General features: G+C 48.5%; 1 protein-coding gene across 1 annotated transcript in view; it reads right to left on the bottom strand.

Annotated features, from left to right (window-relative positions):
* The window catches only part of HSD17B2 (hydroxysteroid 17-beta dehydrogenase 2), a 129,542-nt gene that overhangs the window by 33,786 nt on the left and 69,882 nt on the right, over positions 1 to 25,874 (bottom strand). Inside the window, exon 2 of the mRNA XM_063946245.1 lies at positions 9,593 to 9,805. Within this exon, the coding sequence (XP_063802315.1) occupies positions 9,593 to 9,805 (213 nt within the window). The remainder of the gene's footprint in view (positions 1 to 9,592; positions 9,806 to 25,874) is intronic.

The following is a 25,874-nucleotide window of genomic DNA, read 5'->3' as shown; positions in this document are numbered from 1 at the left end:
TCCCAAATCCCAAAGGAGAGTCCAATTGTGTCGGTTGCGATGCCTGACCTTCCCAACACTGGACGGGAAGAGCTTGCGCCTTCCACCATTTGCACGCCCCCTGCAAGTGTTGAAAGGAGCACCCGCAGTCCAGTACCTGATAGTCAAATTGAAGATGTCACTGTTGAAGTACACCAGGATGAGGATATGGGTGTTGCTGGCGCTGGGGAGGAAATTGACAAGGAGGATTCTGATGGTGAGGTGGCTTGTTTAAGTCAGGCACCCGGGGAGACACCTGTTGTCCGTGGGAGGAATATGGCCATTGACATGCCTGGTGAAAATACCAAAAAAATCAGCTCTTCAGTGTGGAAGTATTTCAACAGAAATGCGGACAACAGGTGTCAAGCCGTGTGTTGCCTTTGTCAAGCTGTAATAAGTAGGGGTAAGGACGTTAACCACCTCGGAACATCCTCCCTTATATGTCACCTGCAGCGCATTCATAATAAGTCAGTGACAAGTTCAAAAACTTTGGGCGACAGCGGAAGCAGTCCACTGACCAGTAAATACCTTCCTCTTGTAACCAAGCTCGCGCAAACCACACCACCAACTCCCTCAGTGTCAATTTCCTCCTTACCCAGGAAAGCCAATAGTCCTGCAGGCCATGTCACTGGCAAGTCTGACGAGTCCTCTCCTGCCTGGGATTCCTCCGATGCATCCTTGAGTGTAACGCCTACTGCTGCTGGCGCTGCTGTTGTTGCTGCTGGGAGTCGATCGTCATCCCAGAGGGGAAGTCGGAAGACCACTTGTACTACTTCCAGTAAGCAATTGACTGTCGAACAGTCCTTTGCGAGGAAGATGAAATATCACAGCAGTCATCCTGTTGCAAAGCGGATAACTGAGGCCTTGACAACTATGTTGGTGTTAGACGTGCGTCCGGTATCCGCCGTTAGTTCACAGGGAACTAGACAATTTCTTGAGGTAGTGTGCCCCCGTTACCAAATACCATCTAGGTTCCATTTCTCTGTACACGGACGTCAGAAAAAGACTCACCAGTGTCCTAAAAAATGCAGCTGTACCCAATGTCCACTTAACCACGGACATGTGGACAAGTGGAGCAGGGCAGACTCAGGACGACATGACTGTGACAGCCCACTGGGTAGATGTATTGCCTCCCGCTGCAAGAACAGCAGCGGCGGCACCAGTAGCAGCATCTCGCAAACGCCAACTCGTTCCTAGGCAGGCTACGCGTTGTATCACCGCTTTCCAGAATACGCACACAGCTGAAAACCTCTTACGGCAACTGAGGAAGATCATCGCAGAATGGCTTACCCCAATTGGACTCTCCTGGGGATTTGTGGCATCGGACAACGCCAGCAATATTGTGCGTGCATTACATCTGGGCAAATTCCAACACGTCCCATGTTTTGCACATACCTTGAATTTGGTGGTGCAGAATTATTTAAAAAACGACAGGGGCGTGCAAGAGATGCTGTCGGTGGCCAGACGAATTGCGGGCCACTTTCGGCGTACAGGCACCGCGTACAGAAGACTGGAGCACCACCAAAAAAAACCTAAACCTGCCCTGCCATCATCTGAAGCAAGAGGTGGTAACGAGGTGGAATTCAACCCTCTATATGCTTCAGAGGATGGAGGAGCAGCAAAAGGCCATTCAAGCCTATACATCTGGCCACGATATAGGCAAAGGAGGTGGAATGCACCTGTCTCAAGCGCAGTGGAGAATGATTTCAACGTTGTGCAAGGTTCTGCTGCCCTTTGAACTTGCCACACGTGAAGTCAGTTCAGACACTGCCAGCCTGAGTCAGGTCATTCTCCTCATCAGGCTTTTGCAGAAGAAGCTGGAGGCATTGAAGGAGGAGCTAAAACAGAGTGATTCCGCTAGGCATGTGGGACTTGTGGATGGAGCCCTTCATTCGCTTAACCAGGATTCACGTGTGGTCAATCTGTTGAAATCAGAGCACTACATTTTGGCCACCGTGCTCGATCCTAGATTTAAAACCTACGTTGGATCTCTCTTTCCGGCAGACACAAGTCTGCAGGGGTTCAAAGAACTGCTGGTGAGAAAATTGTCAAGTCAAGCGGAACGCGACCTGTCAACATCTCCTCCTTCACATTCTCCCGCAACTGCGGGTGCGAGGAAAAGGCTACGAATTCCGAGCCCACCCGCTGGCGGTGATGCAGGGCAGTCTGGAGCGACTGCTGATGCTGACATCTGGTCCGGACTGAAGGACCTGCCAATGATTACTGACATGTCGTCTACTGTCACTGCATATGATTCTCTCACCATTGAAAGAATGGTGGAGGATTATATGAGTGACCGCATCCAAGTAGGCACGTCAGACAGTCCGTACGTATACTGGCAGGGAAAAGAGGCAATTTGGAGGCCCTTGCACAAACTGGCTTTATTCTACCTAAGTTGCCCTCCCTCCAGTGTGTACTCCGAAAGAGTGTTTAGTGCCGCCGCTCACCTTGTCAGCAATCGGCGTACGAGGTTACTTCCAGAAAATGTGGAAAAGATGATGTTCATTAAAATTAATTATAATCAATTCCTCCATGGAGACATTCACCAGCAGCAATTGCCTCCAGAAAGTACACAGGGACCTGAGATGGTGGATTCCAGTGGGGACGAATTAATAATCTGTGAGGAGGGGGATGTACACAGTGAAAGGGGTGATGAATCGAACGATGATGATGATGAGGTGGACATCTTGCCTCTGTAGAGCCAGTTTGTGCAAGGAGAGATTGATTGCTTCTTTTTTGGTGGGGGCCCAAACCAACCAGTCATTTCAGTCACAGTCGTGTGGCAGACCCTGTCGCTGAAATGATGGGTTGGTTAAAGTGTGCATGTCCTGTTTATACAACATAAGGGTGGGTGGGAGGGCCCAAGGACAATTCCATCTTGCACCTCTTTTTTCTTTAATTTTTCTTTGCGTCATGTGCTGTTTGCTGAGTATTTTTTGGAAGGGCCATCCTGCGTGACACTGCAGTGCCACTCCTAGATGGGCCAGGTGTTTGTGTCGGCCACTAGGGTCGCTTAGCTTACTCACACAGCTACCTCATTGCGCCTCTTTTTTTTCTTCTTTGCGTCATGTGCTGTTTGGGGAGGGTTTTTTGGAAGGGCCATCCTGCCTGACACTGCAGTGCCACTCCTAGATGGGCCAGGTGTTTGTGTCGGCCACTAGGGTCGCTTAGCTTACTCACACAGCTATCTCATTGCGCCTCTTTTTTTTTCTTCTTTGCGTCATGTGCTGTTTGGGGAGTATTTTTTGGAAGGGCCATCCTGCCTGACACTGCAGTGCCACTCCTAGATGGGCCAGGTGTTTGTGTCGGCCACTAGGGTCGCTTAGCTTACTCACACAGCTACCTCATTGCGCCTCTTTTTTTTCTTCTTTGCGTCATGTGCTGTTTGGGGAGTATTTTTTGGAAGGGCCATCCTGCCTGACACTGCAGTGCCACTCCTAGATGGGCCAGGTGTTTGTGTCGGCCACTAGGGTCGCTTAGCTTACTCACACAGCTACCTCATTGCGCCTCTTTTTTTCTTCTTTGCGTCATGTGCTGTTTGGGGAGTATTTTTTGGAAGGGCCATCCTGCCTGACACTGCAGTGCCACTCCTAGATGGGCCAGGTGTTTGTGTCGGCCACTAGGGTCGCTTAGCTTAGCCATCCAGCGACCTCGGTGCAAATTTTAGGACTAAAAATAATATTGTGAGGTGTTCAGAATAGACTGAAAATGAGTGTAAATTATGGTTATTGAGGTTAATAATACTATGGGATCAAAATGACCCCCAAATTCAATGATTTAAGCTGTTTTTTAGGGTTTTTTGAAAAAAACACCCGAATCCGACAAAAAAAATTCGGTGAGGTTTTGGCAAAACGCATTCGAACCCAAAACACGGCGGCGGAACCGAACCCAAAACCAAAACACAAAACCCGAAAAATGTCCGGTGCACATCACTAAATATATATGTATATATACACACATATACTATATATATTGTAAAGCCTCTTTCCCAGCCCCCCTCCCTCACAATGCCCACTTGCCTCAGTGCTCTGTACTCTCTCAGCATTCCTCCGGAGGTCTTTGCAAGCAGTTAGACCGCCGGTCAGGAGAGAGTGCGGAGGCGCTCCGAAGCGGGAGGGCAGAGGGTGGCTGGCGGCCGCACATGCAGAGGGAGGCAGATGGAGACTTTGCAGCAGCGGCTGAACCGTAACTTGACATACGCGGCTGCTGCTGCTGCTGCAGGAGATGATCGCGGCGGGCAGGTGGGGAGGAGCAACTGGGTAAAGGGACTTGTCTGCGCCCCCCTCAAGTCCTGCGCCCGGGGCACGTGACCCCTTAGCCCCCTCCCTAGTTACGGCCCTGGACAAGTGGTCCGGATCACATCTTCAGATGCATCGGTTAATCACCCTATCCCCCAGGGCCAGGGTGTCTCTCCTGTGGTGGCTGCGGAGTGCTCACCTTCTCGAGGGCCGCAGATTCGGCATTCAGGACTGGGTCCTGGTGACCACGGATGCAAGCCTCCGAGGGTGGGGGGGCAGTTACACAGGGAAGGAAATTCCAAGGTTTGTGGTCAAGCCAACAGACTTGCCTTCACATCAATATCCTGGAACTAAGGGCCATATACAACGCCCTAAGTCAAGCGGAGTTCCTGCTTCGCGACCAACCGGTTCTGATCCAGTCAGACCGCAGGGGCTCATGTAAATCGCCAGGGCGGCACAAGGAGCAGGGTGGCAAGGGTAGAAGCCACCCGAATTCTTCGCTGGGCGGAGAATCAAGTAAGCGCACTGTCAGCAGTGTTCATTCCGGGAGTGGACACGACCTCCACCCGGGAAAGTGGTGACTTCATCAGGAAGTCTTCACGCAGTTTTGCAAATTGATGGAAACTGCCTCAGGTGGACTACATGGCGTCCCACCTCAATAAAAAGATAACAAAGGTTTTACGCTGGGTCAAGGGACTCTCAGGCGATAGCTGTGGTCGCACTAGTAACACCGTGGGTGTTCCAGTCGGTCTATATATTCCCTCCTCTTCCTCTCAGACCCAAGGGCTGAGAATTGTAATAAACGGAGGAGTGTGAACAATATTCTTTGCTCTGGATTGGCCAAGAAGGACTCGGTACCCGGAACTGCAAGAAATGCTCTCAGAGGACCCATGGCCTCTGCCTCTCAGTCAGGATATGTTGCAACAGGGACCCTGTCTGATCCAAGACTTACCACGGCTGCGTTGGACGGCATGGCGGTTGAACGCCGGATCCTAGCGGAAAAGGGCATTCCGGATGCAGTTATTCCTACGCTGATAAAGGCTAGGAAAGACGTGACAGCAAGACTTTTTCACTGTATATGGCGAAAATAGATTGCTTGGTGTGTGGCCGGGAAGGCCCTACAGAGGAATTCCAGGGGGGTCGATTCCTGCACTTCCTACAGTCAGGAGTGACTATGGGCCTAAAATTAGGATCCATAAAGGCCAAGATTTCGGCCCTATCCCTTTTTCTCTCAAAAAGAACTGGCTTCACTGCCTGAAGTTCGGACGTTGTTACAAGGGTGCTGCATATTGAGCCCCTTTTGTGCCTCCAGTGGCACCTTGGGATCTTAACGTGTGTTGGATTCCTAAAATCCCACTGGTTTGAGCCACTTAAGACCGTGGAGCTAAAATATCTCACGTGGAAAGTGGTCATGCTTTTGGCCTTAGCTTGGACTAGGCGTGTGTCAGAATTGGCGGCTTTGTCATGTAAAAGCCCATATCTGATCTTCCATATGGAAAGGGCAGAATGGAGGACTCATCCCCAATTTCTCCCTAAGGTGGTATCATCGTTTCATTTGAACCAACCTATTGTGGTGCCTGCGGCTACTAGGGACTTGGAGGATTCCAAGTTGCTGGACGTAGTCCGGGCCCTGAAACTTTATGTTTCCAGGACGGCTAGAGTCAGAAAAACTGACTCGCTATTTATCCTGCATGCACCCAACAAGCTGGGTGCTCCTGCTTCAAAGCAGACTATTGCTCGCTTGATCTGTAGCACCATTCAGCTTGCACATTCTGCGGCTGGACTGCCGCATCCTAAATCAGTAAAAGCCCATTCCACGAGGAAGGTGGGCTCTTTTTGGGCGGCTGCCCGAGGGGTCTCGGCTTTACAACTTTGCCGAGCTGCTACTTGGTCGGGTTCAAACACTTTTGCAAAATTCTACAAGTTTGATACCCTGGCTGAGGAGGACCTTGAGTTTGCTCATTCGGTGCTGCAGAGTCATCCGCACTCTCCCGCCCGTTTGGGAGCTTTGGTATAATCCCCATGGTCCTTACGGAGTACCCAGCATCCACTAGGACGTCAGAGAAAATAAGAATTTACTCACCGGTAATTCTATTTCTCGTAGTCCGTAGTGGATGCTGGGAGCCCGTCCCAAGTGTGGACTCTCTGCAATACATGTATATAGTTATTGCTTAACTAAAGGGTTATTGTATGAGCCACCTGTTGAGAGAGGCTCAGTTATTGTTCATACTGTTAACTGTGTATAGTTATCACGAGTTGTACAGTGTGATTGGTGTGGCTGGTATGAGTCTTACCCTGGATTCCAAATCCTTTCCTAGTAATGTCAGCTCTTCCGGGCACAGTTTCCCTAACTGAGGTCTGGAGGAGGGGCATAGAGGGAGGAGCCAGTGCACACCAGATATAGTACCTAATCTTTCTTTTAAGAGTGCCCAGTCTCCTGCGGAGCCCGTCTATACCCCCCATGGTCCTTATGGAGTACCCAGCATCCACTACGGACTACGAGAAATAGAATTACCGGTGAGTAAATTCTTATTTTTTAATGCTCCTCCGTTTAGAGAGAAAATGATTTTAACTATTTTAAATGGGGACTGCTAAATCTCTAGAAAGACCGTGACAGGCAAACAAAGTTACTATGGGGGGAATTCACTTATCTGGCTGCGCACAAAGCGGGTCATTCCGAGTTGATCGCTCAATGATGTTTTTCGCAGCGCAGCGAACAGGATACTACTGCGCATGCGTATGCACCACAATACGCAGGCGCGTCGTACGGGTACAAAGCGGTTTGTTGCTGGGCGATGGATTTAACGAAGAATCCATTCGCACACCCGATCGCAAGGAGATTGACAGGAAGAAGGCGTTTGTGGGTGTCAACTGACCGTTTTCTGGGAGTGTTTGGGAAAACACAGGCGTGTCCAGGCGTTGGCAGGGCGTGTGTCTGACGTCAATTTCTGGAACAAAAATACTGAAGTCTCGCAAGGGCTGAGTAAGTCCAGAGCTACTCAGAAACTGCAAAAAACGTTTTCGTCCCGCTTGGCTGCACACGCGTTCGCACACTTGCAAAGCTAAAATACATTCCCCCGTGGGCGGCGACTATGCGTTTGCACGGCTGCAAAACGTAGCTAGCGAGCGATCAACTCGGAATGACCCCCATAGTGGTCAGTGTTGACTTTGCAAGTTTTCCCTCGTAGCTCAGTAAGGTGCAAGGGAAAACATGCAATGCCGGCAGGCGCGATGTACTGTTACGGAACAGCACATCGCATCCATTTGAATTCCCCCCATGATTCTTTTATATACAGTAAAGAAATAAAACATCGAGTATATGGGGGGGAAGGGGGAAGGATTAGGCTGCACACCATAAAACATCCCATAATAAGACACAAGATGACCCTTAAAGGTTTATTCCATACGTTATACTGTATGTTTGCATATGTCCTCCTGCAACTTTCCCTGAATATATCATTCAAGGAGAATTATCCTAGATAATAAAAGGCTAATGCTGCTCCTCGCCTCTATGGGGTGAATTCAAGTGTTTTGCATGCCGTCGGCAACTAGATGGTGCCCGACAGGGCAACTGAAGTGCCGACACTACTGTTATAGTGTTCCGTCATTTTGAACGGCTGATAATGGTAACTAGTTTAGTACAATAGTGCCAGGCAACTTTCACACCAAAGTCAAAAATAGAAATCGACTTCATTAATTTACTATGAGATTGAGGGGGACATTTACTAAGCAGTGATAAGAGTGGAGAAGTGAGCCAGTGGAGAAGTTGCCCATGGCAACCAGTCAGCACTGAAGTAACATCTAGAATTTGCATACTATAAAACTATACAGAGCTGCTGATTGGTTGACGGGGCAACTTCTCCACTGGCTCACTTCACCACTCTTATCACCGCTTAGTAAATGTCCTCCTAAGTCATAAAACAGAGGATTCTGAGCAATAAATCAATGGGGGTCATTCGACCCGTTCGCACGCAGCGGTTCTTCGCTGCGGTCCGAACGGGTCGGAACTGCGCATGCGCGGCGTGCGCCTTGCACACGTGCATCGTTGCGTCGCCAGGTAACGGCGGGCACAGTGAAAAAAGAAGACGCAGCGCCGACCGCAAGAAGATTGACAGCGGAAAGGCGTTCTGGGGCGCATAATCACCGTTGGATGCCGTTTTCGTGGAGTGGTCGTCCAAACGCAGTCTAGGCAAACGGAGGGCGGATGTCTGACGTCAAAGCTGGGAGGAACGTCGCTGGATCCGTCGCACAGGGTAAGTAGATCCAGCCTTAGTCTTCAACAGCACAAAACTTTTTTAGCATAGCAGGGCTGCACAAGCGATCGCAGTTCTGCTAAGCTAAAATACACTCCCCCATAGGCGTGGATTAGTTGATCGCACCAGCAGCAAAAAGTTGCTGGCTGCGATCAACTCGGAATGACCACCAATGTAATATTAGAAAACACTTGGGGCATTGCTGAAAGGAGCTTCTCACCATTAATAGAAACAAAGATATTTAAAAACTTTGGGCTGACAGTAAAAATAAGAGGTTTGGAAACTTTAGCGGCCAATCGTACGCAGTTTTAGCTTTCCTTATACAACTTCTTTCAGCAAAGCTAATTGGTCTCTATAGATTCTAGAATTCATTGTGATATTTTCTATACTATAATCGGTCTCGGTCTGATTCAGAGATAGACACAGTGGCGGTTTAGTAGGCGGGAGAGCGATTATTTCCCACTGCGCACGCATCTAAGTCGCACTGCGCACATCTTGTGATGGTCTCATGATGGCGGTTGCAGAGAAGATTTATTTGCAAAGTAACTGACAGTAATGCTGCGTACACACCGGCCATTCGTCTGGTCCCCCAACCTATCTGACGATTGGAAAAGCGCACACACACTTACCAATCGCCCACCAGATGTGTTGTGCCTGACGTCACAACTGGATGGGTTTTTAGATGTACCAACCCAGTTGAGATGTCATATCTGGGGTACACACCCGCTGGCGGGCTTGCAGTCTGACGACCGTGATGGAATGGAATATATATATTGCTCCTTGTGTACCATGCTTAAGTTCCACTTGTATGAGGTAACGTGGGAGAGACTCATCAAACCACGGGCCCTTCAGGCATTTGCCAGGAGGGCAGTCCGGCCCTGACTACGGCGATAACTGTTCAGATGGGCAAGACAGAAAACATTTTTATTTGATTTTATTTTGTTTGCTGCTCATTTTTTTTCTTCCAACCATTCGTTTTCTTTTATGATGGAGCTGTGTGTAGAGGAACAAGACCACGTTGGCCGCTCAGTGACTAGGACATATTCCCTGTGGTAGCCTAAAAAAAAAAAAAAAAGTCCATACCTGCGTCTTGTACCCGACTCTTGACTTCGTCGTAAGCAGATTTGATCTCTCTGGAATTTGTGACGTCCATCTGGATGACAGAAAGCCTTGGAGAACCAGCCCTCCTCAGCTCACCCGCACCTGGTCCTTTCTGATCCAAAACACCGGCAAAGACGAGAACGCCCAGGTCATCCAAGTGTTTAGCCAGAGCGTGGCCAAGCCCAGAATCACACCCTAAAAGATAAGAGGGGGGACAGAATTAGCCAAAACCAACAGCGCCTCTTGGTCTGCACAGAATGAAGGTGGTGGACAAGTTCTGAAAGTTCTGCAAACCCACTAAACAATAACAAACTATGAAACACATGAAAGTGACGGAAGGCAGGATGAAGAGCCGGGGCCCTGGCAACCGCGCCTGAGGTCTGGCAACTGGAGATAATGTTTCCTTTCTTCACCAGATAATCCTTTAATGTACAAAATACCAGACACCTTCCCACTGATTCTGCGGTCTCTTTCGCGTTCCACAAACAGGAATACATTGTATCTACACGTCTTAATGACGGCGGAGGAGGAAGAAGTGTTTCATACAATAAGGAACAAAATCGTCCGTCACGCTTTATTAAAAATCAATAAATAAAAATTCCCATGGCCGTAAGTTACACCTATAGGGTGCCCATTCCCTACATATAACGGAGGCAGCTATACTGTGGAGTTAGAGATATATTCAGGAGAATGCAACCTCTTTGTTCACTCGTGACATCGCTGAGGAAGGAGAGGCTACCTGTGCCTCATGCCTCGTGGTGTCACTAGCTACTGGTGTATTTATACTCTGAATGTTTTGTTTGAAGGTTTTATTTATTTAGGTTGAATTGCGTCTATACAGTAAGTGACATTTGTAAATTTTGGCATTGCGTGCAAACAGTAATTAATCCCTCAGATTATTCATTAGCCCTGATGTCCCCTGGCCTTGTTAATTAGGGGCCTGACACTGAGCTGGGAACAAAGCAAGTAACTGGCCACCTTGGTAACACCATGCTGCACTGCAAGAGGGGGGCAGATGGAAGATGTGCAGAGATGTAAATGAAAGTGAGAGCGTGTCTAAATTGTCCAGCATGTGTGGGCAACATGCAAAAGCAGACAGTATTTACCCTGCATTGCAACTAGTGATGTGCACCGGAAATTTTTCGGGTTTTGTGTTTTGGTTTTGGATTCGGTTCCGCGGCCGTGTTTTGGATTCGGACGCGTTTTGCCAATACCTCCCTGAAATTTTTTTGTCGGATTCGGGTGTGTTTTGGATTCGGGTGTTTTTTTTACAAAAACACCTCAAAAACAGCTTAAATCATAGAATTTGGGGGTCATTTTGATCCCATAGTATTATTAACCTCAATAACCATAATTTCCACTCATTTCCAGTCTATTCTGAACACCTCACACCTCACAATATTATTTTTAGTCCTAAAATTTGCACCGAGGTCGCTGGATGGCTAAGCTAAGCGACCCAAGTGGCTGATACAAACACCTGGCCCATCTAGGAGTGGCACTGCAGTGTCAGGCAGGATGGCACTTCAAAAAAATTGTCCCCAAACAGCACATGATGCAAAGAAAAAAAAGAGGCGCAATGAGGTAGCTGTGTGACTAAGCTAAGCGACCCAAGTGGCCGACACAAACACCTGGCCCATCTAGGAGTGGCACTGCAGTGTCAGACAGGATGGCAGATTTTAAAAATAGTCCCCAAACAGCACATGATGCAAAGAAAAAAAGAGGTGCAATGAGGTAGCTGTGTGACTAAGCTAAGCTACCCAAGTGGCCGACACAAACACCTGGCCCTTCTAGGAGTGGCACTGCAGTGTCAGACAGGATGGCAGATTTTAAAAATAGTCCCCAAACAGCACATGATGCAAAGAAAAAAAGAGGTGCAATGAGGTAGCTGTGTGACTAAGCTAAGCGACCCAAGTGGCCGGCACAAACACCTGGCCCATCTAGGAGTGGCACTGCAGTGTCAGACAGGATGGCAGATTTAAAAAATAGTCCCCAAACAGCACATGATGCAAAGAAAAAAAGAGGTGCAATGAGGTAGCTGTGTGACTAAGCTAAGCGACCCAAGTGGCCGACACAAACACCTGGCCCATCAAGGAGTGGAACTGCAGTTTTCTAGCGAGAGGATGAGTGCTTCCATCCTCATGTGAATCTGAACCACTAGCCATGAACATAGGCCAGGGCCTCAGCCGTTCCTTGCCACTCCGTGTCGTAAATGTCATATTGGCAAGTTAGCGCTTCTCATCAGACGCTTTTAATTTTGATTTTTGGGTCATTTTACTGAACTTTTGTAGTATACTTGACGACACAGAGGTAGGTAGAGCAGTGGACTACTGTACCGTACTGCTATATATATACTTGTGGTCACAGCAACATTCTGCACTGTCCCATCCTACTATATACTGCCACAACTAAAATGCAGCACAGGTATGGATGCATAGTATACTTGACGACACAGAGGTAGGTAGAGCAGTGGACTACTGTACCGTACTGCTATATATATATACTGGTGGTCACAGCAACATTCTGCACTGTCCCCTCCTACTATATACTGCGCACAACTAAAATGCAGCACAGGTATGGATGCATAGTATACTTGACGACACAGAGGTAGGTAGAGCAGTGGACTACTGTACCGTACTGCTATATATATATATATACTGATGGTCACACCAACATTCTGCACTGTCCCCTCCTACTATATACTGCGCACAACTAAAATGCAGCACAGGTATGGATGCATAGTATACTTGATGACACAGAGGTAGAGCAGTGGACTACTGTACCGTACTGCTATATATATACTGGTGGTCACAGCAACATTCTGCACTGTCCCCTCCTACTATATACTGCCACAACTAAAATGCAGCACAGGTATGGATGCATAGTATACTTGACGACACAGAGGTAGGTAGAGCAGTGGACTACTGTACCGTACTGCTATATATATACTGGTGGTCACAGCAACATTCTGCACTGTCCCCTCCTACTATATACTGCGCACAACTAAAATGCAGCACAGGTATGGATGCATAGTATACTTGACGACACAGAGGTAGGTAGAGCAGTGGACTACTGTACCGTACTGCTTTATACATATACTGGTGGTCACAGCAACATTCTGCACTGTCCCCTCCTACTATATACTGCGCACAACTAAAATGCAGCACAGGTATGGATGCATAGTATACTTGACGACAAAAAGGTAGGCAGAGCAGTGGACTACTGTACCGTACTGCTATATATATATATATATATATATATATATATATATATATATACTGGTGGTCACAGCAACATTCTGCTCTGTCCTCCTACTATATACTACAATGCAGCACAGATATGGAGCGTTTTTCAGGCAGAGAACGTAGATATTTTCAGCACACTGAGCACAGATATTTGCAGCACACTGAGCACAGATATTTGCAGCACACTGAGCAAAGATATTTGTAGCACACTGAGCACAGATATTTGCAGCACACTGAGCACAGATATTTGCAGCACACTGAGCACAGATATTTGCAGCACACTAAGCACAGATATTTGCAGCACACTGAGCACAGAAACTGAGAGAACGCTGCACGTCCTCTCGCTATCATCTCCAATGCATGAGTGAAAATGGCGGCGACGCACGGCTCCTTATATAGAATACGAATCTCGCGAGAATCCGACAGCGGGATGAGGACGTTCCGGTGCGCTCGGGTTAACCGAGCAAGGCGGGAAGATTCGAGTCTGCCTCGGAACCGTGTAAAATGGGTGAAGTTCGGGGGGGTTCAGATCCCGAGGAACCGAACCCAGTCATCACTAATTGCAACACGGCTTTTCCAGGTGCAAAGTTACTGGCTCTTTTTTTGCTTTATTCCAAACCAAGAATCAGACCCTAAGCATCCAACTCTCTGTGCGTTGTGTTGGGAGATACCAGGTCGCTAGAGCCATTCAGTATTGCTCCGGTACAAGGTCAGCTGCCCTGAAGACAAGGGCGTAGCTACCATAGGTGCAGGGAGTGCAGCTGCTATGGGGCCCAGAGCTGAGAGGGGCCACCTTCCCTGTCACAGTTACATGTGTTATATACAGGGTGTAGCTACCATAGGTGCAGGGAGTGCAGCTGCTATGGGGCCCAGAGCTGAGAGGGGCCCACCTTCCCTGTCACAGTTACATGTGTTATATACAGGGTGTAGCTACCATAGGTGCAGGGAGTGCAGCTGCTATGGGGCCAGAGCTGAGAGGAGCCACCTTCCCTGTCACAGTCACATGTGTTATATACAGGGTGTAGCTACCATAGGTGCAGGGAGTGCAGCTGCTATGTGGCCCAGAGCTGAGAGAGGCCACCTTCCCTGTCACAGTTACATGTGTTATATACAGGGTGTAGCTACCATAGGTGCAGGGAGTGCAGCTGCTATGGGGCCCAGAGCTGATAGGGGCCCACCTTCCCTGTCACAGTTACATGTGTTATATACAGGGTGTAACTACCATAGGTGCAGGGAGTGCAGCTGCTATGGGCCCAGAGCTGAGAGGAGCCACCTTCCCTGTCACAGTTACATGTGTTATATACAGGGTTTGGCTACCATAGGTGCAGGGAGTACAGCTGCTATCGGGCCAGAGCTGAGAGGGGCCACCTTCCCTGTCACAGTTACATGTGTTATATACAGGGTGTAGCTACCATAGGTGCAGGGAGTGCAGCTGCTATGGGGCACAGAGCTGAGAGGAGCCACCTTCCCTGTCACAGTTACATGTGTTATATACAGGGTGTAGCTACCATAGGTGCAGGCAGTGCAGCTGCTATGGGGCCCAGAGCTGAGAGGGGCCACCTTCCCTGTCACAGTTACATGTGTTATATACAGGGTGTAGCTACCATAGGTGCAGGGAGTGCTGCTGCTATGGGCACAGAGCTGAGAGGGGCCACCTTCCCTGTCACAGTTACATGTGTTATATACAGGGCGTAGCTACCATAGGTGCAGGGAGTGCAGCTGCTATGGGCCCAGAGCTGAGAGGAGCCACCTTCCCTGTCACAGTTACATGTGTTATATACAGGGTGTAGCTACTATAGGTGCAGGCAGTGCAGCTGCTATGGGGCCCAGAGCTGAGAGGGGCCACCTTCCCTGTCACAGTTACATGTGTTATATACAGGGTGTAGCTACCATAGGTGCAGGCAGTGCAGCTGCTATGGGGCCCAGAGCTGAGAGGGGCCACCTTCCCTGTCACAGTTACATGTGTTATATACAGGGTGTAGCTACCATAGGTGCAGGGAGTGCAGCTGCTATGGGGCTCAGAGCTGAGAGGGGCCACCTTCCCTGTCACAGTTACATGTGTTATATACAGGGTGTAGCTACCATAGGTGCAGGGAGCGCAGCTGCTATGGGACCCAGAGCTGGGAGGGGCCAACTTCCCTGTCACAGTTACATGTGTTATATACAGGGTGTAGCTACCATAGGTGCAGGGAGTGCAGCTGCTATGGGGCTCAGAGCTGAGAGGGGCCACCTTCCCTGTCACAGTTACATGTGTTATATACAGGGTGTAGCTACCATAGGTGCAGGGAGTGCAGCTGCTATGGGGCCAGAGCTGAGAGAGGCCACCTTCCCTGTCACAGTTACATGTGTTATATACAGGGTGTAGCTACCATAGGTGCAGGCAGTGCAGCTGCTATGGGGCCCAGAGCTGATAGGGGTCCACCTTCCCTGTCACAGTTACATGTGTTATATACAGGGTGTAGCTACCATAAGTGCAGGCAGTGCAGCTGCTATGGGGCCAAGAGCTGATAGGGGCCCACCTTCCCTGTCACAGTTACATGTGTTATATACAGGGTGTAGCTACCATAGGTGCAGGGAGTGCAGCTGCTATGGGCACAGAGCTGAGAGGGGCCATCTTCCCTGGCACAGTTACATGTTTTATATACAGGGCGTAGCTACCATAGGTGCAGGGAGTGCAGCTGCTATGGGACCAGAGCTGAGAGGAGCCAACTTCCCTGTCACAGTTACATGTGTTATATACAGGGTGTAGCTACCATAGGTGCAGGGAGTGCAGCTGCTATGGGGCCCAGAGCTGAGAGGGGCCACCTTCCCTGTCACAGTTACATGTGTTATATACAGGGTGTAGCTACCATAGGTGCAGGAAGTGCAGCTGCTATGGGGCCCAGAGCTGAGAGGGGCCACCTTCCCTGTCACAGTTACATGTGTTATATACAGGGGTGTAGCTACCATAGGTGCAGGGAGTTCAGCTGCTATGGGGCCCAGAGCTGAGAGGGACCCACCTTCCCTGTCACAGTTACATGTGTTATATACAGGGTGTAGCTACCATAGGTGCAGGCAGTGCAGCTGCTATGGGGCCCAGAGCTGAGAGGGGCCACCTTCCCTGTCACAGTTACATGTGTTATATACAGGGTGTAGCTACCATAGGTGCAGGCAGTGCAGCTGCTATGGGGCCCAGAGCTGAGAGGGGCCACCTTCCCTGTCACAGTTACATGTGTTATATACAGGGTGTAGCTACCATAGGTGCAGGCAGTGCAGCTGCTATGGGGCCCAGAGCTGAGAGGGGCCACCTTCCCTGTCACAGTTACATGTGTTATATACAGGGTGTAGCTACCATAGGTGCAGGGAGTGCGGCTGCTATGGGACCCAGAGCTGGGAGGGGCCACCTTCCCTGTCACAGTTACATGTGTTATATACAGGGAGTAGCTACCATAAGTGCAGGCAGTGCAGCTGCTATGGGGCCCAGAGCTGAGAGGGCCCCACCTTCCCTGTCACAGTTACATGTGTTATATACAGGGTGTGGCTACCATAGGTGCAGGGAATGCAGCTGCTATGGGCACAGAGCTGAGAGGAGCCACCTTCCCTGTCACAGTTACATGTGTTATATAGAGGGTGTAGCTACCATAGATGCAGGGAGTGCAGCTGCTATGGGGCCCAGAGCTGAGAGGGGGCCACCTTCCCTGTCACAGTTACATGTGTTATATACAGGGTGTAGCTACCATAGGTGCAGGGAGTGCAGATGCTATGGGGCACAGAGCTGAGAGGGGCCCACCTTCCCTGTCACAGTTACATGTGTTATATTATACAGGGTGTAACTACCATAGGTGCAGGGAGTGCAGCTGCTATGGGGCCCAGAGCTGAGAGGGGCCACCTTCCCTGTCACAGTTACATGTGTTATATACAGGGTGTAGCTACCATAGGTGCAGGCAGTGCAGCTGCTATGGGGCCCAGAGCTGAGAGGGGCCACCTTCCCTGTCACAGTTACATGTGTTATATACAGGGTGTAGCTACCATAGGTGCAGGCAGTGCAGCTGCTATGGGGCCCAAAGCTGAAAGGGGCCACCTTCCCTGTCACAGTCACATGTGTTATATACAGGGTGTAGCTACCATAGGTGCAGGCAGTGCAGCTGCTATGGGGCCCAGAGCTGAGAGGGGCCACCTTCCCTGTCACAGTTACATGTGTTATATACAGGGTGTAGCTACCATAGGTGCAGGCAGTGCAGCTGCTATGGGGCCCAGAGCTGAGAGGGGCCACCTTCCCTGTCACAGTTACATGTGTTATATACAGGGTGTAGCTACCATAGGTGCAGGGAGAGCGGCTGCTATGGGACCCAGAGCTGGGAGGGGCCACCTTCCCTGTCACAGTTACATGTGTTATATACAGGGAGTAGCTACCATAAGTGCAGGCAGTGCAGCTGCTATGGGGCCCAGAGCTGAGAGGGCCCCACCTTCCCTGTCACAGTTACATGTGTTATATACAGGGTGTGGCTACCATAGGTGCAGGGAATGCAGCTGCTATGGGCACAGAGCTGAGAGGAGCCACCTTCCCTGTCACAGTTACATGTGTTATATAGAGGGTGTAGCTACCATAGATGCAGGGAGTGCAGCTGCTATGGGGCCCAGAGCTTAGAGGGGGCCACCTTCCCTGTCACAGTTACATGTGTTATATACAGGGTGTAGCTACCATAGATGCAGGGAGTGCAGCTGCTATGGGGCCCAGAGCTGAGAGGGGGCCCACCTTCCCTGTCACAGTTACATGTGTTATATACAGGGTGTAGCTACCATAGGTGCAGGGAGTGCAGATGCTATGGGGCACAGAGCTGAGAGGGGCCCACCTTCCCTGTCACAGTTACATGTGTTATATTATACAGGGTGTAACTACCATAGGTGCAGGGAGTGCAGCTGCTATGGGGCCCAGAGCTGAGAGGGGCCACCTTCCCTGTCACAGTTACATGTGTTATATACAGGGTGTAGCTACCATAGGTGCAGGCAGTGCAGCTGCTATGGGGCCCAGAGCTGAGAGGGGCCATCTTCCCTGTCACAGTTACATGTGTTATATACAGGGTGTAGCTACCATAGGTGCAGGCAGTGCAGCTGCTATGGGGCCCAAAGCTGAGAGGGGCCACCTTCCCTGTCACAGTCACATGTGTTATATACAGGGTGTAGCTACCATAGGTGCAGGGAGTGCGGCTGCTATGGGACCCAGAGCTGGGAGGGGCCACCTTCCCTGTCACAGTTACATGTGTTATATACAGGGAGTAGCTACCATAGGTGCAGGGAGTGCAGCTGCTATGGGGCCCAGAGCTGAGAGGGGCCACCTTCCCTGTCACAGTTACATGTGTTATATACAGGGTGTAGCTACCATAGGTGCAGGGAGTGCGGCTGCTATGGGACCCAGAGCTGGGAGGGGCCACCTTCCCTGTCACAGTTACATGTGTTATATAAAGGGTGTAGCTACCATAAGTGCAGGCAGTGCAGCTGCTATGGGGCCCAGAGCTGAGAGGGCCCCACCTTCCCTGTCACAGTTACATGTGTTATATACAGGGTGTAGCTACCATAGGTGCAGGGAGTGCAGCTGCTATGGGGCCCAGAGCTGAGAGGGGCCACCTTCCCTCTCACAGTTACATGTGTTATATACAGTGTCAAAGTCAGAAAAATATCATGATGCACACTGCCATATTTGCACCTCATATGTGTCCTCGCTGCGCATGCGCGCGCTCTCCCGTGCGTGCGCATACCCGCCGTTACGTGCACCCGCAGGCGCACTGTATGCGCATTTACGGTAGAGTTTATGTGCATCTAGCGTGCGACTCAATCGTTACATATTTTCACCATATAATGTATTTTGTAGATTATGGTCCCTTTGATAGAGTCTGAAAGTTTAGTTAATGTAGCATGTTCATGGACAGAGAGATCCCTCTTTGTTTGATACGAAGGGTCAGACAAGGGTTATACAGTGGTGTTTAGTATCCATCGGAAGAGTATTTAATTAGCAATATTACGGTGTTGGTTTGAAGCGGATTAATCGCTCGTGCGAATAGTTATGGACATAAGAAGTTTATGGACTTTTACTATATTTGCACTTTATTATCCATGCGGCGGGAAACCTAGTTTCCCACCCACCTGAGCAGTTGGAAATAGTCACAGCCCACCTGTATGAATCAACCTATGACCTTTTGTTATAATGCGAAGAGGAATTCCTGTGTCCAATGAACAATAAGAATATAGGACCATTGTACTGTATTATGTGTAGGGTATAAAAGGACAAGCCGACCTGGGCCAGCTTTCTAATCTCTTCAACGGTTCTCATTGCTGATAATCGGGAGCTGGATATCCAGAGGCGCATGCGATTGTTTCCCTTCAGCGTAAGTTTTCTCCGCAATCCTATTGTCTTTCTTGTTATTGTGAGCCATATCTCTCTCTCTCTCTCTTCTCTTTCTCTCTCGTTTCTCTTATATAGTTATTGTACTAATATTGTATTTCATGTGTAGTTATCTGGTTAGGTAGTCTATGTTATATTGGTAGTGTATGACTTGTATTGTATTATTCTTTTTGAACGTTCATTCATTTCCTTAAAAGGCGTTAGACCCTTAGACCGGTATTGTGTGTTCATTATATTGCAGTGGGTAATAGGAGCGTCTCTATCGCTCAAACAGCTTTAGTGTAAACCCGCTTACACAGTGTTGCATTCTCATCTTATCACTACACAAGGATTTACAGTATAAGTACATTGTTTATGGTATAGTTATAAAGGTTTAACATTGTGAGCGTCTGCGCCGCTGGTGATCTCCTCGTGGTCCCGAGCGTCCGCTACGCTAATAGCGAACCATTACGTTAGTCGGCAGTCAATAGCGTGCCCGCCTGTGGTCTCTTGGCCGTGAGCGAACGTGACGCTTGAGCGTCTCGACTACGGCTAAGCGATTGCTACGCAACGTGCGTACCCTTACGGTATTCCATACGTCAATAGCGTACAGTGTTCTTAGACCTCTTAAAGGGTTTTAAGTAAGATAAATATTGTGCTTTAACAATTGGCGGCTCGTCCGTCCTTCACATATCTGCACTAGGTAATTTCAGCAGACATTATCCATCAGCAAAGGGCGGGAGGTCATATTCCTCGTAGTGCTGTCTGGATAAGCGTCTGCTTCGCTTAGTAAAGGGTGCTGAAGGAATCCGGAACCGGAGGTAAGAACAACACGCTAGTGTCTTATAAAACTGTTTATTTCTGTCTTGCGTACGCACGCACGCATATATCTGCATTTCTTTTCATTTGTGTATCTTCATATCACTCTCCTGTTTGCCATTTCACAATTGTTAACGGGCTAAGAAAGATTTGTTGCTATCAGTAGTTAAAAAAAGTAAAGGTAATACATTTAAGGGGTAATTTGTAAAGCACGCACACAGCTTTGCCTAAGATACAAGGAGAGACTTGTGTGGTGATCGGTAGATGATCGAGGATCACCTACATTGATAAACGTGAACGTGTTAATTGTGTTACGGTGGATACCTGCCTTGCGTACACGTGTCTCTAACAAAAGACTGAGACTCGCGCACGCAACCCAAAAGCCGACGCACGCAGCGTATATTACGCAACGGAGCGTCTGGGTACGCCCACGTAACAAATCACACGATAGTGTTATTTTTTTTTTCAGGCGAAAAGGTGGCAACGCGATAAATAGCGCAAGTCAATTTTAGTGTCTGAAATTTAATTTAATAGATCCTTCTCTAAATTTACGACTCATCTGGTCTAAAGGAAAGAAATTTCTGCGCAGAAATAGAAATAGAAACAAAAGTGTACATGTGGTGAGTGAGTGTTTGCATATATAAGTTTATACAATTTTTTGAGGTTGAACCACAAGAAGTCGAGTTCTCGCCGGGTACATACATGTAAGTGACGTGCATGGTGGCTAGGGAGGCATCCCTTGTTAAACATAAAATCTGAGCATTAGAGTATAGCAGACCAGGAGGTCATATTGTAGCACAGACCAGGAGGTCCAGAACAGACCAGGAGGTCCAAGGTACAGCAGACAAGGAAGTCCGCTATAAATAGAGAAAAGAGCACAACCCAGGGGGTTGGTGCAGAACCCATATAGGCCATTAAAGCTCATGCTGAAGGAATTCGCAGCCGCAATTTTCGATTCCACTGGTCGCTCCGCACATAAGATTAGTTGCTTATGTGCAGACTGATTGTACCGCACGTAATTGTGTGCATTAGTTAGTAATTTGACCCAGTACCATTTGCATACGAAAAGGGATCATAAACGCTATTTGTACATTCTAACGTGATTTGTGTAATTTTTTTTATTTTAAGGGAAGTTCGTTGGTCACTCAGGGACTATCCAGCAACCAATAGTTACTGGAAAGAGTAAGTGCTCTGCGGATCACCCTCACATGTTCCAGTAAATAGCGGTTCAGGTCGCAGGGGCCCTGGGTCGAGTACGCCAGCACTAGGGCAGTGTGTAGGTCGTATTGGTCGGCGTGGGCGAGAGAGTGGGGTACTCGGTAAACCGCCACCGTCAGCCTATCTTGAACATCTTGGTTTTTGTAAGGGTTCGCTGAAGCTAAAGCAACACCTGCAAGTTATGGGGGCCAGTTGTTCAGGTAGGGGGCGATCAACCTCGGTTCGGGTTGATTCAGTAAACCGACCAATCGGGTCGGCAAGGTATGTAATGTGTGAAAAATACGGTTCACACACAGAGGTTTTATGTGATGAATGGGAAAGAATGACTGTAAATGACGGGGAAAAGTTCCCAAGAGTAGGCAGCTTTAGCCCAGATGTGTTACTAAATCTAAGGAGAAGGATATGTCTCATTAAATCAACAAAGAGACGGATCAAACATTATGATTATTTGCAGTTATGGCAACAGGAGGGTGAAATACAGAGAGGATTGGCTCAGGCGGCGGGATCTAACCCTATCAGGAAACTGATAGCCACGGCACCGCCGCCACCATATATATCAGGAGAGAAATTGGTTGCGGAGAATGACGCATCAGGGGGTAACAAACAGGCACTTAGCAACTGTATAAATGTTAAGGATAATGTTAATAAGTTAACTAATGCAAGTATTAACCCGTGCAAGTTGTACCCTGTTTTAAACTTTCCCCAGGAGTGTGATCAAGAGGACGAAGCATCAACAATATCGGCGCTCTCTCTAGCAGCCACCATATCAGAGACAACAGTAGGCACGGCCCAACCCTTAAGATTAGTAACAAAGGCCCCTAGCGGAGGGACAGGTGAGGTCGTATCAACGGGTAAGTACGGCACCTTACACTATGCTGAAACCATTTCACCGCAGGCTGTAGAATCTAATCAGAATGAGGTTATTAAACTTGCTCCCGTTAGGGTAATCGCAGTTCCCAATGGGAAAACGGACACCACAGGAGTCACTCCTATCAGAAACATTGCCATGTACAGCCCGTTTTCCCGAATGGAATTAAGAACCATAGTGTCTGAATTCCCTGATCCTAGGAAAGATCTAGTTGCTAGCCAGAAATACATCAGAGACCTAGGGAACACTGTAGAGCCCAATAACAAAGACTGGCAGATATTGCTGAGGGCATGTTTACCCTCCAATGTCGACTCAGCTCAATTTGTAGCTGACTGTGGATTAGACCATGATGTACCCCTTTCAGATGTGTACAATCAAGACAATGTAAAAAGAATACATTTACAGTTAAAAGAGTATTTTCCAGCTGTAGTTAAGTGGAACAAAATTTTCTCCATTAAACAAAAGGAGTCAGAAACAGCTGCAGAATATTTTCACAGGGCATTACTAGATATGGCCAAATACACAGGCATAGAGGACATTAAAACCAACATAAATCATAGAGAAGTAGCAGTATCTGTGCTAATGGATGGTTTAAAAGAAGCATTAAAGACAAGGGTACAGACCACGCAACCATGTTGGCGAGGTCTGTCGGTGGCTACTTTGAGAGAGGCAGCTGTTGATCACGATCGGAATATCACCAGACACAGGGAGTCACAAAGTGATAAGTTAATGGCCGTAAGTATACAGGCCCTGACCACAAGGCAGCCTTTGTATAGATCACCAAACCCTGTGGGTAAGTCAAATGTGGTAACCTGTTATTCCTGTCATAGAGAGGGACACTTTGCACGAGACTGTAAATCGAGAAATACACAAAAGTCTTATCAACCCCCTAGACAACGACACGACGCACGACATTGGGATCAGGGTCCGCAGAAACGGAGTTATGAGCCACATGCAGGGGAAACAAAAAGATATCCCCCGAACAGAGACTGGCAAGCCTCTGGTAGTTCCCAGTTAACTCCCTCTCAAGTAGTTGCTGCCAGCGCGATTCAGGGAGGTCACCATACCCAATAGGGGTGTGGCCACATCTGTAATCTGCAGCCAGTAAAAATGATTGCAAGTCTTGGAAGTGAACCCGAAATTGCAATTAATGTAGCTGGTAAATCATTAAACTTTCTTGTAGATACGGGGGCGGCCAAATCAGTGATAAATTCGACAGTGGGCATGAGAACCACTGGTAAGACAATTCCAGCCATGGGAGTAACGGGAGTAGTCCAGCACTACCCTGTTAGCAAACCAGCCGAGGTTACAGTAGGGCCTTTGCACACCAAGCATTCCTTTTTGCTGGCGGCATCGGCACCGACTAATCTCCTGGGAAGAGATTTATTGTGTAAAATGGGGTGCGTCATTTATTGTACTCCTGAGGGTGTATTCTTAGACATACATGAGAATCACGCTCAGGAAGTACGAGACATGTTAGACTCCCCATCAAAATTAATGTCCCACACTGTTATGTTAAATAGGAATCCATCCCAGGTAGAAGAAATGACATCTCAAATACTAGAGTCACTGTGGACTAAAGATGGACAAGACACTGGATTAATGGCAAACGTAGCTCCAGTAGTTGTGCAAGTAAAAGATGGTAGGATAGCTCCAAAAATCCCACAATACCCACTGAAGCCAGAGGTGGAGTTAGGAGTTTACCCAGTAATAGAGCGCTTGCTACAACAGGGCATTTTGGTAAGAACATCCAGCACTGCCAATAGTCCCATCTTCCCTGTGAAAAAGAGTGGGGGGAGGGGTTACAGGCTAGTGCAGGATCTAAGGGGGATTAACAAAATAGTTGAGAGTCAGTTCCCCGTAGTGCCAAATCCAGCTGTCATCCTTATGCAGATCCCTCCCACTGCAAAATTTTTCACTGTTATTGACCTCTGCTCCGCTTTCTTTTCGGTACCCCTGCATCCTGACAGCCAATATTTGTTTGCATTTACATACAGAGGAGTCCAATACACATGGACTCGATTACCATAAGGTTTCATAGATAGTCCAAGTATATTTTCCCAGGCTTTGCATGATTGTTTACAGTCTTTCCAACCAGAGAGTGGATCAGTATTGATACAGTATGTGGATGATTTACTACTGTGTTCAGATTCATTGGAAGCGTCCCTGAAGGATACGAAACAGCTCCTGTTTCATCTTTCAGACACAGGACACAAGGTTTCCAAAGACAAGTTGCAATTATGCCAAACTAAAGTAAAATATTTGGGACACTGTCTAACACAAGGACTGAGACACCTGACCGCTGATAGAATTCAAGCAATTAGAGACATGACTCTGCCACAAACCCAGCAACAGATCAGAACGTTTTTAGGAATGTGTGGGTATTGCCGTAACTGGATCCCAGGGTTTTCCATTCTAGCGTTACCTTTGCAGGAGATGGTCTCCTCAAACAAACCTGATCGGATTTCGCATACAGACGAATCCGAGATGGCATTTGAGCGACTTAAACAGTGCCTAACGCAGGCGCCAGCATTAGGTATGCCAGACTATGGGAAACCCTTTGAGCTGTACGGAACAGAAAGTGCTGGTTGCGCGGCAGGCGTCCTAACCCAAAAGCACGGTGATGCCAGCAGGCCGGTAGCATACTACAGCGCTCAGCTAGATACGGTAGCGCGATCCCTCCCCACATGTTTGCGAAGCGTTGCTGCGATAGCATTGCTAGTAACGAAAAGCGAAGATGTAGTGCTAGGTCACAACCTCACAATTCATACACCACATGCAGTGTCAGCCTTGCTAAATTCTGCCCAAACCAGACACGTCTCATCAGCGCGGTTTACAAGATGGGAATTGGCACTAATGGCCCCCGTAAACATCACCATAAGGAGATGCAGTGCATTAAATCCTGCAACATATCTCCCAGGTGTGCCTGGACAGGCACAAAGGGTGGAGGATGAGAGTGGTGGGGAAGGAGGATTTAATACAAAGGATGACACACATGATTGTATGGAATATTTGACCCAAAATTTCACGGCAAGGCCTGACATCAGTGACAACCCACTAGAAGATGTAGACTTTACTTTCTACACTGACGGTAGTTGTCACAGACAGTCAGATTTGGGAGACTTGTGTACTGGATACGCAGTCGTAGATGACCAAGGCACCATAGAAGCAGAACCGCTAGGCCCACCTCACTCAGCCCAGGTTGCTGAACTGGTCGCCCTAACCAGAGCATGTGAATTGGCTAAGGACAAGTCAGCCAATATCTACACCGATTCTAGATACGCCTTCGGGGTAGTTCATGATTTCGGAGCCCTATGGCGCCTCAGAAATTTCATGACGGCAGCTGGTACACCGATAGCGCATGCAGCTCACATCAAAAGGCTTCTAACAGCGATACAGGAACCCGACAGAGTGGCTGTTATCAAGTGTAAAGCACACACATATAGCCAGGACCCAGTATCACTTGGTAACAGCCGAGCAGATGAAGCTGCTAAGTTAGCAGCCGGTACCCCCAGACAGACAGACACCACACAATTGATGGTATTCAATACCATCAACACACAGAAGTTGTGTGAGATGCAAAATTTGTGTTCCACACAGGAAAAGGCAGTCTGGAAGGCAAAAGGATATGGCCAGGAGTCCTCAGGACTCTGGACAGATGGACAGGGTAAACCAGTGGCCCCCAGAGCATATCTTCCATGTTTAGCTGAGGCAGCACACGGGCTGACTCATCTGGGCAAGGAGGGAATGTGTAAGTTG

Source organism: Pseudophryne corroboree, chromosome 11, assembly GCF_028390025.1.
Source record: "Pseudophryne corroboree isolate aPseCor3 chromosome 11, aPseCor3.hap2, whole genome shotgun sequence".
NCBI lineage: Eukaryota > Metazoa > Chordata > Amphibia > Anura > Myobatrachidae > Pseudophryne > Pseudophryne corroboree.
This window is presented reverse-complemented; position numbering and strand designations above follow the sequence as displayed.